The sequence below is a fragment of the Anomalospiza imberbis genome, chromosome 6, assembly GCF_031753505.1.
Source record: "Anomalospiza imberbis isolate Cuckoo-Finch-1a 21T00152 chromosome 6, ASM3175350v1, whole genome shotgun sequence".
NCBI lineage: Eukaryota > Metazoa > Chordata > Aves > Passeriformes > Viduidae > Anomalospiza > Anomalospiza imberbis.
The window spans coordinates 37,335,504-37,352,837 of NC_089686.1; the positions used below are offsets into that span (position 1 = coordinate 37,335,504).

Below are 17,334 nucleotides of genomic sequence, written 5' to 3' on the forward strand. Positions count from 1 at the left end.
AACACTTTTCAGCTAAACATAATTGCTGGGAAATGAGAGAATTTTGAGGTCTTTACCCCTTCCTCTTATTAATGGTTAAAAAAATAATAATCTGTATTAACATAAAAAACTCCAAAAGCTTGTTTATGCTAAATGTTTTTTCATATTATGGCTTGACAGGATTTTTAAAAGTGTAATAGTTTTGTGAACTAAATTCTATCCCAGGATAAAATATCCATAGAAGATATATTCTACAATAACTAACTGCATTGTGTAGACAAGCCTTTAAGGCAACAACTCCAAATGGTTTTAAATTAAGTTATAAATCTTACTAGTGCAACGTACTGCATTCTTGGCATAGCAGTAACCACAACATCCTGAACAAAACCACAATCCAACAGCAGTAGATTACAGCTGGATTTCAATCTGTCCTTTAATGAACACAAGCTACTACAACTGTGAGTTCTGATACTGATACAGACAAAAAGGATTGCTTGTATTTGTGCTGAGCAATAAGCTGCTACTTGGAACAAATTATTTTTGTGCCATGCCTCTCCTGGAACTGATGATCACGTAATTAAAAATGCATTAAAGCATGGCTAAAAATTCAAATGCAGAAGCATCTCAACATGAAGAAGAGGGGAAGAGCTGATTGCTGTGATTATCCCTATTTCAGTTACCTGGAGGAACAGAGGAAATGTCACATCAACCTGGAGACTTCCAAATAGCAACTGGTCATGCACAGGCTGGGCATTATTTGCTTTCAACACGCTTTTAAAGAGCAAAGAATTTAAAAAATAAAATTCATAAACCCAGTGTGGATGAGCAGACCTTACTGGCCACTGCTGATCCCCTTCCTTGACTTTTTTCAGCATTTAATGAGATGTTAATAAAAGCAAGCAGAAGTAATGGACTCTTTAGCTCTAACAAGATCCATCTATTCCCAAGAGGGAAAGACTTCCCTGCTATAAATTTATATCAGCTTCATCTCTCACAAACAACTTAATTGCCCCAGCTCTCTCCTTTTCAAGGAAAAGCTGTCATTTGACATCACATTTCCACTCCTGAATCAGATGTGGATTATTTTCAACTGCCTGGGATACAGCCCTGCATAGGAAGTGGGAACTGCTGTTAGAACACAAAGCATTATTTCGACTGCTGAGAGCTCCAACCAGTGCTGGCAGCTTTGAGGCAACTCTTTGCATTAAGGAGCCCTACTTTCCCTCCCCAGAGAGCAAACCCGAGGCCCTTGCCCAATCTCTGGCACCCAGTCTCTCACCTTTAATTTGAACAGTGGCAGTCCGAGATGAAGACAATCCCTTTACGTTGTGAGCTTCGCAGGAGAAAACTGTGCTTTGATTAATACCTGGAGATCAGCCAAGAAAAGGAAAGGAAACACAAACAGCTTTATAATCCAGCTTCAACCTTCAGCAGAATTTCAATTATTTGTGACATCCAGCTCAAATTGTACAGGCAGTTGCAGGGGTGAGCTGGGTGCCAATCAAAAGCACGCAGATTTCAATGTAACTAATGTGCTAAACACATTTTTAATGGGGGGAGTGTGGCAATGTAGAAAAGCTTTCATGGAAGTGTCAGAAAGCACTGAAAAGGAAGGAAGAATCTGCCAGGGCAGCAGCTCATAGTGCTCAGGTAGCAGATGTCTGCTTCTCACATTCTGGTGAGCATCCTTGAAGCAAGGATTATGCTGAACTGTGAGCTCACACAAAGCCCAATGCTTTGGGCCTCAGCCTACACCTGAGCAACATTCATCTTCCAACTGGGCTGTAAGCCCAGGAAAACTTCTAGTCAGATGCTGCCTATTTCTAGTCAATGCCCACCTGTCCCTCACCTTGCATCAGACTTTTGAAGACACACAAAGGAAGTGGAAGTTAAATGCTACTGCATCAGCACTGAAACACTTTCCAGGGGTGATACGAGTCAGAATGACTTCTGTGACCATCCATCCATCCCATGGCATGATGGCATGACATCTGGCTGTCCCAGGACACATATAGATATTGCAAATGAATCGGAATTGAGATAGATTTGCAAGGCTGCCTGGAGAACTGTGTCCAGCAACTATTGTCACGTGGCTTGGCCCTCAGTTGCCTTAATAGACTATCTGTGAAAAGTTAAAGATTGTCTCAGTGTGGGCATACAATTTAGGAAGGAAAAACATTTCAGAGCTGCACAGAGTAGCTTGCACAGTGTCTCTGACCTTTGACTCATCTCCCAAGCCTGAGACTAACAGCATTGCAAAGAAGGTGAAATGGGAGAGAGGAGCGAATGCTATTCTCATCCCTGTGAACCAGAGGAAGATGCTGCCAACAGGCTGAAGGCCAGGCAGCACAGCAGAACAGCACCTGATGTAGGAGGCCTGTCCCAAGACAGAACCTAACACAGCCCTGCCCTGAGGAAAATACAAAATACACCAGAAACCAGGAACTGCATGTTCCCTAACACCATGCCAGCACTGCTTTCCAAATACAACATTGCTGAACCTTCTAAATGTTTGCTTTCTAGCCAAGTATTTTGTTACTATTTTCTTCAGAGTGTGATACTATCCTCAGCTAGCAATGCTTGTTTTCTTACCAACTGACTCTTTTGACATGCTTTGGTAATCCAACCATGCAGGTTGTGTCCTGCTACATCTTTTAAGTTGCAAAGACAAGAAATGCCCAAGGGACACCCCAAAGTGCACTGAAACAGGGTGTGCCCAAGGGGCATATCAAAGAACAATGGAAGCAAATAAAGGTGCTGAGAACACTTAATACATAAAACAGCAATTCATTTGAAGAATCACTAGGAGTAGATGTCTTTTTCAGGCTTCCAAGCCACTGTCCCCCAGCAACAGATATTTTGTGAGGCACTGTGGGATGAGTTAGTGGAGGAGGGGTGACTTATTTTTTATTGTCTTTCTTCTCATGACTATCCATATTTTCAGTTTCCATTTCAACAGGCAGATTATATCATAAGGGAGCAGTTTTCATTTCCAACTTAGAACAGCATCGGTGGCTATGTAAGAGAGGGAGTAGATGATTAAAACCATTTCAAATCACAAATCATGTTTTGATTTGTGAATAAATAAGGTTCTAAAGAAAGCCTGAATAGGATTGGATAGCTCAAAGGATGGCCAAAGACATACAAAAACTCACCCTGGGTGTAATTGTATTGACATTGATAAAGAGGCCCTAGAGATGACTCTTAGTTGTAAAACCTTTTCTTTCTAAATAACTAGCTAAACTTTGGGTCAGGGTGTTGAGAATAATAAAACAGCAGCAAAGAGAAAACATAACACAAGGCTGTTGGACAACAAACTACAATGAAGTTACTTTTAAAAGGTAACTGCAAGAATAGCTGCAGTCAGTTTTAGGTAGAGATACATCACCCTTTTCTGAAAGTGTCTGAAGAGAGGCCCTAACACCTACTGGCTCCTGAGTTTTTCTGCTGACCATGCTGGGAAAAGCTCTGCTCTGGGGCAAGCCTTGGTCTTGAAGGGTATCAACCAGCCCATTTCAGCATTGATACAATCACCCTTGAAGTAGCAAAAAATTACATGCGGCAGTCAGATTTTAATGGTAAGAGCATCCAGCAAGCCTGCAAGAACAGAGATGGGGGTGGGTAAGAGAGGGGAAAGCAGTGTGTGACAGGGCTGTGCACAGAAGGAGGGGATGGCATCTGCTACATGTGAATCCTTGGAGAGTTCCAAGAGAAACGGCACCAACAGAGTCACTTCATATACCCATGAACACCCTCCACGAGGTGGAACAAGAGGCACTCAATGCATCATCTGTTCAACAGCATCTTCAACAAGAGTGCCAGTCACACACAAACTCTGTAAGAGTCTGTGTGCCTCAAGCCAGCAGAAAACACACTGAGCAATCACCACCTCTCGAGATAATCTTTGTATGTGATCATGACCACTCAACCTTTAATGCAGAGTTAAAGGTCATTCCCACACTATGTGGCTACCCAGTGTACAGGGCATGATCAGAAGAGGGCTCTTCTCCTCTTCTGATGCTCCAAGTGATTCCCTGCAGTGGCAGCAGCCTTACCTGACACATTTAAGATGGAGGGGGAGACGTCTGGAAGCCCCACTCTAGAGTCTCCCATCCACCAGACAATTGTCACTGGTTCAGGGGGACCAACAGCAGCACAGGCCATATGAAATGGAGCATTAGGGGACACGGACACATCCTCAGGTTCCACAGTAAAGTAGGGCACACCTGGAAAAGCAACAGACAAGTGACAATAACAGCAGCAACTGCCTTTTGTTTATTTCCACTAAAACCAGTGCCCAACACTGGACATCCATCTGTCCTGCTGCTAGGCTGAATCCGACGCTCTCCAAGCCCTTCACAAAAACCAAGGGTCGGACGTGCTGCATCACCGCAGGGCACGAATGTCTAAGTACTACTACGACTAGAAGCCAGAGAGAAAGAGTGCTTGCTTCCCACAATGCCTTTGAAAAACAACTTCCAATTCAAGACTCCCCTATGAAACTGCTTTTAGTGGTAGTATTTTCTCAATTTTTCATCTGGAGAGATTGGAGTTTAAAGAGGCAACAGTCAATAACTTTAGTGGTGGCAGACACCATTTTAAAAGACAGCTAATCCAGCTGCAGATACTTCTTGCCATGCATTAAAAACTGAAGCTTGAGAAAGTGTTGAACTACCAGCTTTAACAAACCCATGAATGAGGAAAGAATCCCCGTGGTGAGAGACTGGGAGCATTTACAATGCTCTCTCTGGAGCTTAATTGAATGGAGATGCCTTCCAGCACACTCTGACACCACGACAACCGGGCTGCCTCGGAGTCGGGGTAATTTGTTTCAGAGCTGAAGGCTATCCACGGACACAGCTCTCTCAGTAATTATCTGTTCCCCACCATGGAAAGACTCCTGGTTGGTACAACAGGTATCAGATTAAGCCCGCAGGGAGCAGAACGCAGCTGCAATGGTCATCTCTACCTTAGGTCATCTTTAAGTGGCACTAGCTGAGTGTAATTTGACACATCAAGAGATGTGGTTCCTCTTATGGGCAATGCCAGAACTCTTGTGGTTTCAGTGCTCCAAACCAGTAGCACAAATTTCACCCCATCAGCAGCAGTGCTGACCATGCAGGACAGCCAATATGTATTTTGGTGATTGGTGAAAGAACTGAAGGCCCAGGGAAATGTTCAGTTCCCTTCTATACAGAAATCTTTGTGTGTCAAACATGGCTGCTACCAACAGCACTTACTCCAACCAAAATCAGGTATTCTCAGCTAGAAAAAGCATGTTCTGGAAGCTGCCGATCTGTTGCCTCACAGAAAAAGAAGAACTGACAACATTGTGCATTCACATGCTGAAATTACACTGTCCCCGGCCAAAGATGACAGGCCCAAGCAGCTCCACCAGCAGGCAATTAATACAGGTGCCTAAATAGGGATTTAGAAGCCTAACACTTGACATTTCCCCTAAGCTACAGCCAAAGGTGCTTTCCTCAGTCTTTCCCTGACTGTCCAGTCACAGTTTGTGTCTTTCAGGTAGCAGCTCCTTTGTGCCTTCCTTGCCTCCCTCCCTTAGAGTACTAAATAAAGGAAAGACTAAAACAGGTCTAAACCCAAGTCTCTTGAAGAATGACAGTGCCTATCTGTGCAAAGGCTAACATTCAGGACAGGTACATCCATTGTCATGGCATACTGCTTGTTTTTGCTGACATATTTTACTTCATTTTTTTATTGCATTCAAACATAAGCAATAAAAATGAGTAAGCTTTTGAGATACCAGCTGCAACACCCCTTCCTGCTTTGCCCTCCTTCTCCAAGGAAAACTAGAAGGGAAAATAATCACTGTTTCTCTACCTGTAAGCAGGATCCCTGCCTCCTGTCCATTTGTCATGACACCCAAGGTAAACTTTCAGGAAGATCCTGCCCAGCTCGGCAGGTTTTCTCACTTTGGGAGCAGCTAAACAGAGCAGACAAGACCACAATTAAAAACTTTCATAGCTGAGGGAGTGCAGCTGACTCATCCAGCTGAGGAACTCGCACTGCCCCCCATCCGTATGTTACCTGGACAGCTCGCTGCCTGTGACACATTTAGCCTCCCAGCTCCTGGTACAAGAGGTGAGTGTCAGCACATCCCTTTCACAGATGCCCCATGGAGGCACTGAGCAGCAAGCAGCCAGGGAATCAGCAGCAAAACAAGGAAATGATCCCACCTATTTCCCTCTTCCAAGCCAGCATCCAATCTTTAAGGCTGATTCTTATGTACAGCTCAGTTTTGAGCCAGTGTTGATTCAGGGGAATGTGTCCATACAGGTGTGGCTTGGTCTCTGACTGTAGCCATAATGGGGGCTAGCAGCCCCAGGAAGAGCCACATAGAGGTGTAATTTCAGATGGAGAGTTCTGTAAGAAACACAATCCTTTTAATACTGCACAGTGTGCCTCTGAGATCACCTCTCCAGCCATCAAACACTATCAAGTTCTCAGTAAGACCAGAGACTAGTTTCTAAACCAGGAAACAGGTCCAAAACAGTTTTGGTTTTGTAAATTCTAAGAAGAGTTTCATAGGATCAAACATTTTTATTACAAAGACAGTTCAAATACCATTGCTAGAAAATCTGGAAGATACAGACTACCTAAGCAGATATTACACAGCATAGAAATCCAGTCAAGCACACTTTAAGTTAGATCACCAATAGTCCACATTTATTTGTGTGCCACGCTGAAGCATGTCAGCGCCTACTGAAGGCTGCAAATCACCAGAGTAAAGATCCTCTCCCAGTCAGAGGACAGTTGTTATTGACAGAGCAATCACTGCTACACAAAGCTGGCACATCCAGGGAAGAAATACACAGAGATAACACAGCAAAGGTGGGTCTGATAACCCAAGTGCTTTCTTATGCTGAGAGCTGACACATTTTTTAAACTCCACCCCTTATCACTACTTGTTAATTTTTAATTATATCCACCAACTCCCTTTACACATGACTACATGCCCAGTTCAAGTTTAACTACCTTCTGCCGTACTTGTTTTTCTCATAAAGGAAACTGGTTGCATTTTTTTCGCTTCTGCTGTAAGCTTTGGCCTTCATTCTCAACACACTCCACCTTACCTAACTGCAGCTGGTTTTTTGTGACTTTGATACTTTTTGCCTGTGCAGTCCAGAAGGGCAGCATGTTTATTTCAGACAGCTTGGCACGCTGAGCTACCCAATCACTCCTAATGCACCCACCATGCAAATGCAGCCACCTCTGGAGCAGAACATGGTAATTGGATAGAAATAGAAACTCTGCACGAGAGAGTGTTTTAAGCTGTAAAATTTAGGTGGACAAAAGCCTGGGATTTATGGAAGGCAGAATGTGTTACTCTTCTTGTGAGAACTGCTATGAATGTTTCCATGCTCTGAGTGAGCGAGACGTTAGCTGTAAAACATCCAGACCACATCACCTCCCACAACACCCTCCCTGCTCCCCCCTGTCCAGGACTGTCAATTCAGCTCTGGCCCAAAATGTTACCAAATACATCCAAAAAACTACTTGCTGCACGTGCATTGTTCTTGTCAACTTCTTCACCAAATATTAAGCCATCCTATGACTACTAGCTTCTAACAGAGGATCTAACTTCTGTTAGATCATGGCTCAAGGGAAATGAAACTAGAGAAAGTACGAAGCCACCAATCCACACTGCCTTAGGTGATTTTTAGCAGCCATGTAGAAGCCATTCTTAGCAGACAACCCCAGACAGAAAAGTGTCACATGGAGCAGCCACAGCTATGAAGTGCTGATGTACAGCACTTCTCACAGAACTCACAACTGTGTTAAAACCGTACCTTGCCCACAAAGACCTGTTTGGCTGACGCACAGAAGCAGACTGTGACCCTGCTTAGAGAAGTGGGCTGGACCAGATGAACTCCATGGATCCCTCTTAACATGAACTATTCACCATTCTATGAATTATTTAGAGATGACCGCAACAATGGATTTAAAAGCTGGAAAGAAACGTGCTTGCACGAAAAGATCTTGTTTCCTAAAATCCCGGGAACAACATCCTCCATAAATCCAGAGGCAATGAACAGACAGCTCTGCTCTTTGAAGCAGTTCTTCTAGTTCTTACTCCTGCTCTGTAGCGATTTCCCTGCAGTCAGGAGCAATGGTTCAGAGCCAAGAAGCCTGTCACTGGAGCAATCTGCTCTCACCACTTCAACCTAGAGCATATTGGTGGGTCAGCCGTGAAAGGAAACCAGCACTACTACTCCTCCTTACCTTCCACTATGAGCCACACTTGTTGTGATTCTTCCTTCTTCCCCCCGTTCTCAACCTGGCACCAGTACTTCCCAGAATCTGTCCGCTCGACGGATTTCAAGCTGAAAAAAGTCAAAAGCCATATCGATATTTTATGTGCATAAAGCATGTTTTTGCCCCAAAGGACCCTCTAGTGTTTGGCAAACCAGATGCATGGAAAACACCCACTGAGACACAGCCAGCTCTGGGGAGGAGATCAACAGCCAGCCAGCACAAAGCATATGGCAAAACAGCAGAGATGGGAGGCTCCTCCCTAAAGTGGGTGGAGAAAGTCCTTGCAGAGCAGACAGTCTTCCTCCAAAACATCCTTGCAGAAAACCAGTCATCTGTGTCCTCTGAGGATAGGAAGGGGTCATCTCCATCCTGAATCATGACTCTAGCTAGCCTTCAAGTGTGACAGCTTGGCCACAACATCTGAGCTAGCAGGAAACTCCACACCGCAAACCTCCAGCGAGCTCGACTGCTTTGCCTCAGGTGACAGGACTGGCAGCAGCCTCATACAGGAACAGATGGGTCAGAAAAGGGTCCCCCTTGCCTCATCTGCGCTCAGCGCTATCCTGATCCCAAGAGTGGCTCACTCTGCAAAACTCCTTGGGCCTCCCAGTTTGTGATTTCATGGGGTTATGCTGGTGCATGGTGAGCAAGGGCAGAATTTGGTACCAAAGCAACAAGGTCTCAGCTACCAAAGGCAACAGTGTGACTCGGAGAGCCCATCGGTGCACCAGTGCTGCCTGCTCCCCGCAGGACATGCAGCCATGCGTCCGCTGCCATGCAGGGGTCCTCTGCAGAGCCGATGCCCACCTTTCTAAGGCTGGCAGTCCTCCTCGGAGAAGGGGAAGGATGTCTCAGGAAGGAAGACAGAAAGGGGAGAGTGTTTGCCGAAATGCACAAAATGGACCCACTACAGCCCGATTTTCAGAGCTGGACCTTCAAATGGCATCAGCTGTCCTGCCCATGTTCTGAAACACAGTGATCACAGCAGAGAGTCACACGCAGGTGGTAGAAATGATCTCTTTAGGAGAAGAAAGGAAAAAGGAGAGAGAGATTCAGATACATCCAGATTTAGCACCCTAACTTATGTCTGGTGCTGCAGAGAGAGTTCTCAGCAGAGTAAAATAAGAGGCAAGAAAGGAGATCAGAATAAAGATTGTGAAGGACAGAGTAAACTAGTGGAACTGGGGGTAGTAAACAGTATAGTTTCAAGACAAACTGTTTCCACAACATAAAGTTATGCAATAGTTTTACTGTGCACAGGTGTTTTTTTCCTACCAAAATGTTTCTTTCGGACAAGCTTTAATACAAGGCTTTTAGTTGGTGGAATTTGAGTCCCTGTGCAGTGTCAATCCAAGAAATGTAACAGGAGATGAAGCCAGAGCTCAGGGAACAGTGATTCTCAGTCAGTCAACAGTTTTGAGCTTTCGTGGTGTTCATATGTTTGCCTGTACAAGCTCTTTTAATGCATAAAAAAAGACAGAGCAGAACCTTGGGTCTTGCTTATCTCAGTACTTCCAGAACCAGCTGATATCCCTCTTCTGCTGAAATAAAAGTACAGAGATCTGCTTTGCACAAGAATTTCATGCCTCTGAATGGAGCAGGACTGATATAACAGTGTAAATGCATTAGGAATAAATCAAGATTCATTGCAAAATGAATCAGGGATGGTTCAGAGGACAAACACTCCTCTTCAAAGAAAGAAAGGGGATGTAGTCTTGGGAGTATAGTTTCAATCAACAATCCTCAACTTTTAGGCAGACTGACAGCTCAAGAGAAAGAGTAAGAGAACAGGATGAGTACGAGAGAGAAAACCTACTTATACTGCTGCATGGCAGAACAAGATGAACAAACAAAGCAAGACCATCCTTTCACCTTGAAGTCACGTCTCAAGCATCACAAGCATTAGCAAAGCACCTGTCCCCACAGTAGTCAGAAAACCAATATGGTTCTAGCGGATAAAATCTCAGCGCTCAGTGGCTTCAGTTCTGCTCTCAGTTATGCCCTTGCCACGCAGTGAACTGCAGACATTAGGACTCTGTCCACTGAGGGCACTGCAGAGATATAGCTGACAGCAGAAAACTGTGCAATAGTTTCCATTATATTCTTCCTTCTCTGCATCTGTTGTACCTGAGGAAGCCGATCCAGTGTTCTTCATCTACTGGAATGTACACCTGGTCTACGCTTTGCACCACTGCTCCGTCCTTGATCCACAACATCTCGGGATCTTCCATTCCCTCGAGGCTGCAATTTAGTTTCACGGGTTGACCCTGGGACACCTTTAATTTGATTGGAGGTCCTGTAAATTTCATACCTAAAAAAAAAATACTACTCCGCCCCACCCCCAAAAGAAGGGGGGTTGGAGTACAGCAAATTACTCTAGGTTGGTGGTCTGGAATTACATACCCTACCAGCACACACTGCAGAGGAGTGTGTTAATCTCAGCACTGCTCTACTATGTCTGCTAAGCAAATGCAAGCACTGAAAGCACAATTGCTGGAGAAAAGTGGTGGTTCAGTGCGTACATGGGGACTTTTTCAACTCGTGTAACAGCAGGGTGATGTTCTGCAGAGCAGTGCCCAAGCAGAGACGCACAGAAACGCCAGGAGCTTCGCTGTGTCAGTGATCCAGCAGTGCTAACTGCATCCGTTCAACACGCTACCATACCTCCCTCTTTCCCCCAGGCCTGGATTTAAGCCATGGTGTTCTTGTGCTGCTAAGAAAACATCATGCTTGCTCCATTGTATGCATTTGCAAAGAGCGTGGATATGAGAAAGAATCAATTATGTTTTGTTATTCAGCATACACTGTTCTCCTGCCTTACAGAGAGCTTCTCCACAATTTGCAAAACCCATGAAAGCAAAGCCTATTCCACAGCATACCTCACAGAGGAGCAGAACTGTTACAGAACAGATATTTCTGTCGCGTGATGTGGGTGTGTGCTGAATGAGCCGCCTGGAGGACCCTTCAGTCCAGCCAAAGGAGACTGGACACAGAGCTACACCATTGCGACCCCAAAGCAGCAGGGCCAGAGCTGGTGAAGCTGCTCAGGTTGATATTGACACAGAAGTGATCAGAATTTGGCCCGGAGCACTGTTACGTGTGTGGGTGGACAGGGAGTGTTTCCCTCAAGCAGAAGCGAATGTATGGAATTTGTTACCATGAGAAGACATGGAAGCCAACTATCTAAGCACATTTAAGAAAGACAGGCATATAAAGGAGGAACCAGAAGATCAAAGGAGACCGTGGGAAAGCAGGAAGGTAGAAAATAAATGTAAAGTTAGTTTTGTTAGGGAGAGTGGCTATTTCCTATGCAGTGGCACAGGACTGACAGACCAGAACAGGTCTAGCCTAGTCCAGTATTATGCCCTGGCAGTGGACTCCACATCCTTCAGAAAAAAATTACTCCATCACTCTTGCCTGGCCACGTATCACAGTACATTACAACTTCACCCAGTCCACTGGTTGTTCAGCTTCTCACAGGATAACTTGCTACCCCCAGAGCCAGTCAGAAAGCACTGCTTAGTGAGAAGCCCTGTTGCTCTCAAACTTTGTTACAGCCTTACTACTGGTGATCCAACACAGATTTCAAATCTGCCACTTCCCTTCTTGCTAAAACGCCACCCTCCCACAGCCATGAGGGCACAACGTCACAGGGCAGAGGAGCAGCAGAGGAACTCACAGTGTGGTTGTAACAGCTGGGAGAAGGGGAGCCAGCACTGTGGGACCAGCCAGCACTCTGCCACCAGCAGCCTGTACCCAGATGAGTACCAGTAGTCTAGGAGAAAACCCAGAGCACAGGCAGGTCTTTACTCCTTTCCTTAATGAGATTCCCCAGCTGGTTTCCCGACACTCAGTCTTTTGCCTTTCTATCATCTGTTACTCATTTAACAAATTCACAGAGAGCACTGGAAAACGGGCAAGCTGATAGTTTGAGTTTAGCTGCTACAGTTCATTTGCTGGGCTAAGGATTTGATCACCTTGGGGGAGGACGATCTAACTTTGCCTTACTTAACTCAAATGTGACACAAACTACATGTCCCAGTGCATGCCAGAAAGCATCCTCCCTTTCACCACTCACAGCACTGGAATACAACATGAAAGCTTCATAGCAGCTCTCTCTGTGTTACAGAAAACTGATATAGTCAGGCTGCTACATGCACACAAACTGACAGACATTTCCATTACAGGTGCGTGCCTTCATGGAAAAATCAAACTACTCAGCATCCTTCAGACTGCCCTGCTGAAAGAGTTAGCCATAAATTAAAACAAGAAATATTGTTAGAGATTCTATATGGTTTTCAGTTAGCAGAGGAATCAATGATATAGGAAATTAACATACAGTACAAGTGTTCAGTCAGAGTTGTACATATTGTCCAAGTATAATCCCTCCATCAATTTCAACCGAAATGAAGAATTACACATCAGGTATTTTTAATAACTTCACAAGTCAATAGTGCAGTTTTGGCTGCAGCATCTCTTCCTGCAGGTATCAGGAAGAATCACACAGGAGGCAAATAGGAATTTTAATTTCCACCTATTCCTCGTTTTACTCTCCCACTCACTATATCTCATCTGACAACATTCTTGATTCAACTGTGCAAGAAGTAATTTCATCCAAATAGGTTCCACCAAGCCTACCTGTAAGAGCTGCAGACTGTGAAACGTATAGATAGGAAATAGAGCTGTTTTAAATGTCTTATCAAGCAACTGTCTGACTTGACAGCCAGTGAACACACTAGTTGTCAAAATATATGACACATCTGTTTGTTTGTTTTTTAAACTTGCTACCTCTGAATATTTTAATTCCTAGGAACAGAATATGTTTTTTGCGATGTTGGAAGTGGAGAGAGAGGAAGACGTCTGCTCATGCACGCCAGGGTAAAGGTTTTTTTTTCCTCAGATTTCTTAGGACACTGATCTAGCGATCCAGACTGTGCCACAGCCTCCCCAGCTCCGTGTCACTGCACGCACATCGCTCCACATACAGCGCGGAGCCCAAACTCCCGCTGAAGTCGGGAGGAGGTTGGCCGGGGCACCGAGACGCTCCAGCACGCTGCCTTTCCCTGCCGACCGGAGGGTGAAACTTGGGAAAATGAGTTCATGAGGGAAAAAAAAAAAAAACAACAAAAGCCACTCAGGAATGCGTTAGCGCCCAGCTTTCCTCGGCGACGGCCCGCGCTAGGCACATACCAGTGCAATGCCTCCGTGAACACCAGGGAGGATTACTCGCTACTCTACTCGCAGGCAGGCGAGGCTCGCACAGCTCGGTCTCCCCGCCGGCACCGCCGGCTCCCGAGCGCCACGTCGCTAGCCCCACAAACGCGGCGGAGACGCCCGTGCCCGGCCGGGAGGGGCAAAATGCGCTGGCCCCCACCCCACCTGTGGCTGCCCGAGGCCCCGCGGCCGCCACACCGGGTGGACCAGGCGCCCCCGGGCCGCGCCCGGCCGCTCCTGCCCGGCGACCCTCAGCGGGCTGCCGACACTCGTAGAGGTGGCGGAGCGGGAGCTGCCCGCGGGGAGACCCGGCCCGGCGGCAGCAGGCGTGCCCCGCAGCCCCTCCCGCCGCACCCGGGGTCTCGGGGGGCAGTGCCCCGCCGGCACCGGGCTGTCAGCCCCGCTCACCTGCCACGGCAGCGACGTCCCGGAGTGCCGCAGCCCAGAGTCCCAGCACGAGGAGCCGCGGGATCACCATGCTCCGCTTCAGCTCCATCTCTCCCGCACCACCATCCTCCCCCCTGTTCCCGGCGCTGCGGGGGGCTCCCACCGCCCGTGCAGGCGGCGGCGGCGGCGACAGCGGCTGGGGCAGCCCCGCGTCGCCGCCCGATACCGGGCTCGCCCGGGAGACTACGGGGACGCTCAAACTTCTGGCTCCGGCCGGGGCGAGCCTCGGGAGAACCTGCTGCGAGGCAACGGCGCGGGTCGGGTCCGCTCCGGTCCGGTCGCCGCCGCCGGGCGATCTCCCCCTGCCGGCTTGGCCGCCTCGGCGCCACTCTGCGGGTCACTCCGTCCGTCTGTCTGTCCGTCCCTGCCCAGCCGCCGCCGCCTCCTTCAGGAAATGGCGCTCTCGGGCGGTCACCGCGCGCTGTGCTCCCCCTCTGACATCACATCATGAATATGCATGAGCCGGGCGCCCACCGCCTCCGAAGCGGCGAATCACCGCGCCCGCCGCCCCCACTCCGCCGCCCCGGGACGGGACCGGGGCTCCGAGCCCCCGGGAGGGCGGGACGGGACGGGACGGGCGGGGCGGGGTGGGGCGGGAGCGGCAGCGGTCGGGGAGGTGTGTGGAGGCGGCGCCCCCCGAGGGCCGCTCCGCCGAGCGGCCTGGTTTCCAGAGCGCCGGGAGCGGGTGACCCACATCCGCGGGAGCTGCCGGGGCACCGGCCATCCCCCTACCTACATGTGGCCCCTCTGGAGCCCCAGCGCACCATCCAGCCCCCTAGGGAAGAAGGAGGACTTGGGGCGACCACCGGGACTCAGCCCCAGCAAGCCGAGGCTCTGCCGGGATGAGCAGAGCCCCGCCTCATGCACGCAGCACCCCCGGCACCATCTCCCTCGGCCGGCCCTCTCCAGCTCCTTGCTCCGGCCACACTCTCCTCACCGTTCGGCCCCTTGCTCGGGGGATGTCGGTCACCCCATCCCAGCGGCTGAGCTGTGGAGGAGCACCGGCAAAGTGAGGACATCCACCCGTGCCCTTCAAACAGGATCGGCTCGGCCTTGACCATTTTTCCGCTAGTGGAAAAGTAGGGAGAGAGCTTAGGAGGGAGATCTCTGCTGCTACAGGGTTAGTAGAACGGCGTGGGAAAAGTCACTTACAGTTTTTTTAAAAATCTGGCGCTGTCTTTTCGTAGGAGTTACGGTGAGAATCTGGGTTGAAAGGTGCCATAAGGAGCAATATCATTACAACACGATGCAGCTCTTAGCTCTGCCACAGCCGTCAGCGTGCAGCACTTGCCTAGCAGCTCCTGCAACACTCTGGAAACCTGGAGTGAAACGGAGGAGTGCAGGGAAACTGCATTATCCCCAGGAGGGGGAAGGAGAAACTGAGGCACAACAAGCTCATATAATTCCATTCCAAACTCTAATCTTCACTCCTCCCTGCCAAGTCATTTGCATTTCTGATAGGAATTCCTAGGGGACTGGAGCAATGCCATGAAGATTTCATTACCAGAATGGAAATGTCACTCCCTCCCCAGTGCCTCCTGCTGCAATGAGGTAGCTAGGAGGAGACACTGACAAAGCCATCCATTCGAGTGCTCGTGGGAAGCCTAGTTGCACCTGGGGACAGGAAATCGCCAGGATCACTGCAGTTCTTGGGCTGAGAGGTTCTGTGCTAGTGCTTGCTAAAAGCTTCATGCACACTTGCTGTCACTGTTGCCTCTCCCCAGGTGTCCATCCAGCTACATGGCATGTTTCTGCACTTAGGGCAATAGCACCCTCCAGAAAGTAGCTACTTTTGCAGATCTTAGTCATCTCGTGAGAAAAAAATAATGGCAATTAGATTAATGACATGTTTCTATGGTGTTTTCCTTCTAAGGATTTCTTCCAGCCCTACAATTACAGAGGCTTACACTACACTGGTCCCATGGGCTCAGGAAGCGCTCCAGTTGTAGCATGGCACAAGCCAGGTTTAGGGTTGGTGTAAGAGAGCGAAGCTTTGCTGGAAGCAGTAGACCGAGAGGGATTTTCCCCATCAAGGGATCTGACATCAGCTGTTCTGAGAAGGGCTTTGTGCTAACAGTGATAGGCAGGAAGAGCCATATGAAAATTGGACTGAAATTCTGCACACACTGCCAGTTGAAGTGCAAACTGCAGTGGGAAAACTTACAGAGGAGTGCAGTATCACCACGCAGAAAGCAAAAGAAGTGGTGAATCTTAATGTTTTTAGGAACTGGAGACAAATAAACTCTCTTGGCCTCTTGTGGCACTGATTCGGCACCATGGCTTTATTCTTCAAGCTATAACATCAGTGACAGTGCTCACTGTTCACACACATAGGACACAGCTGTTGGCTCTCTGGATTACATTCTTTCCTTACTTCTGCTGCAATAGTGTTTTGCCACATCTCACCAGACATGCTGGGAAGTGTGGGTATATTCCAGAAAATGCCTGAATACCTATTATTATTATTATACAATAATCCAGAGGTGAATGCCCAGTGCTGGGAGACTTCTGAAGATGAAGAAAAAGAAAAGAAAGGACAAAAGGGAGGGAGGGGAAAGTGAAAAGGCAGAAGGAAGAGGAGTATTTGCTGGACTTCCTCACCTTCTTCTACTGTTCAGCCTCTTTTAACTACTGAGACCCAACAGGACATCTGGAACAGGTTATCTCAGTGAGAAAGCAAACCCTCCCATTTCCACATGAGAAGCCATAGCCCTAAAAGTTCAACAAAAGCTGCTGACACATACCACTGCTCCATTGTCAAAGTAGTCAGTCTGCAACTGGATAGAAAATCCTTGTGTTTTGTACAAGGTGTTTTCTATAGAGCTGCCTGGTTTGCACTGGGATTCGAGAACTTGTTCACTTCATCCTCCAAGTTGGGATTTGAAAAGCAGCATTAACCCCTCCATTGCTAGGGGGCAGATCCCTCATCCTGCATTGAGAAGTGGTGGCAATGGCAAGAACAAGGATGAAGTGGCATTCAAGGTTTGCAGGAGTACAGGAGTAGCTCTGCTCTACAGTTTAGGAGACCCAGGATGGCTATTCAGGTGCTTCCTGAATGGGAGATCTGTTGAAGCCAGCATATTTAGTCCCAGACTAGAACAAGAGCTGCTCCCAGCTTTTTGGTCACCACCAAAGGCTACAACAAGTGACAGGAGGAAGCTCCATGTGTGTGAGGGCTTTTGCAGCTTAGGGATGGCTTCTCAAATTAATGCCCCAAAGTTGGCCCAGAATACAGTGACTGAGGAAACACAAACGCTGAGGACTTTCCAAAATTTGCCAAGGACACAACTTGAGAGCTACTGGATAATGCAGGGGCTTTTCAGGTCACTGAAAAGGACTAAACTGAGAATAAACATTCTCTGCCCAACCCATCATAATGGATCGTTCATGTCAGATAATAATAGTGTTTAACAT

The 17,334-nt window shown here is 47.7% G+C and overlaps 1 protein-coding gene across 2 annotated transcripts in view; it reads right to left on the minus strand.

Moving 5' to 3' along the window:
* TYRO3 (TYRO3 protein tyrosine kinase) overlaps positions 1-14,413 on the minus strand; it is a 41,638-nt gene extending 27,225 nt beyond the window's left edge. The window contains exons 1-5 of one of the 2 annotated variants that reach the window (XM_068193462.1): positions 13,882-14,413; positions 10,387-10,570; positions 8,227-8,327; positions 4,035-4,205; positions 1,259-1,345 (exon numbers count right to left, since the gene is read on the minus strand). In XM_068193462.1, the coding sequence (XP_068049563.1) occupies positions 1,259-1,345; positions 4,035-4,205; positions 8,227-8,327; positions 10,387-10,570; positions 13,882-13,969 (631 nt within the window). In that variant the 5' untranslated portion in view covers positions 13,970-14,413. The remainder of the gene's footprint in view (positions 1-1,258; positions 1,346-4,034; positions 4,206-8,226; positions 8,328-10,386; positions 10,571-13,881) is intronic. The other variant, XM_068193463.1, reaches the window with a different exon arrangement.
* Between the last annotated feature and the right edge of the window lie 2,921 nt (positions 14,414-17,334).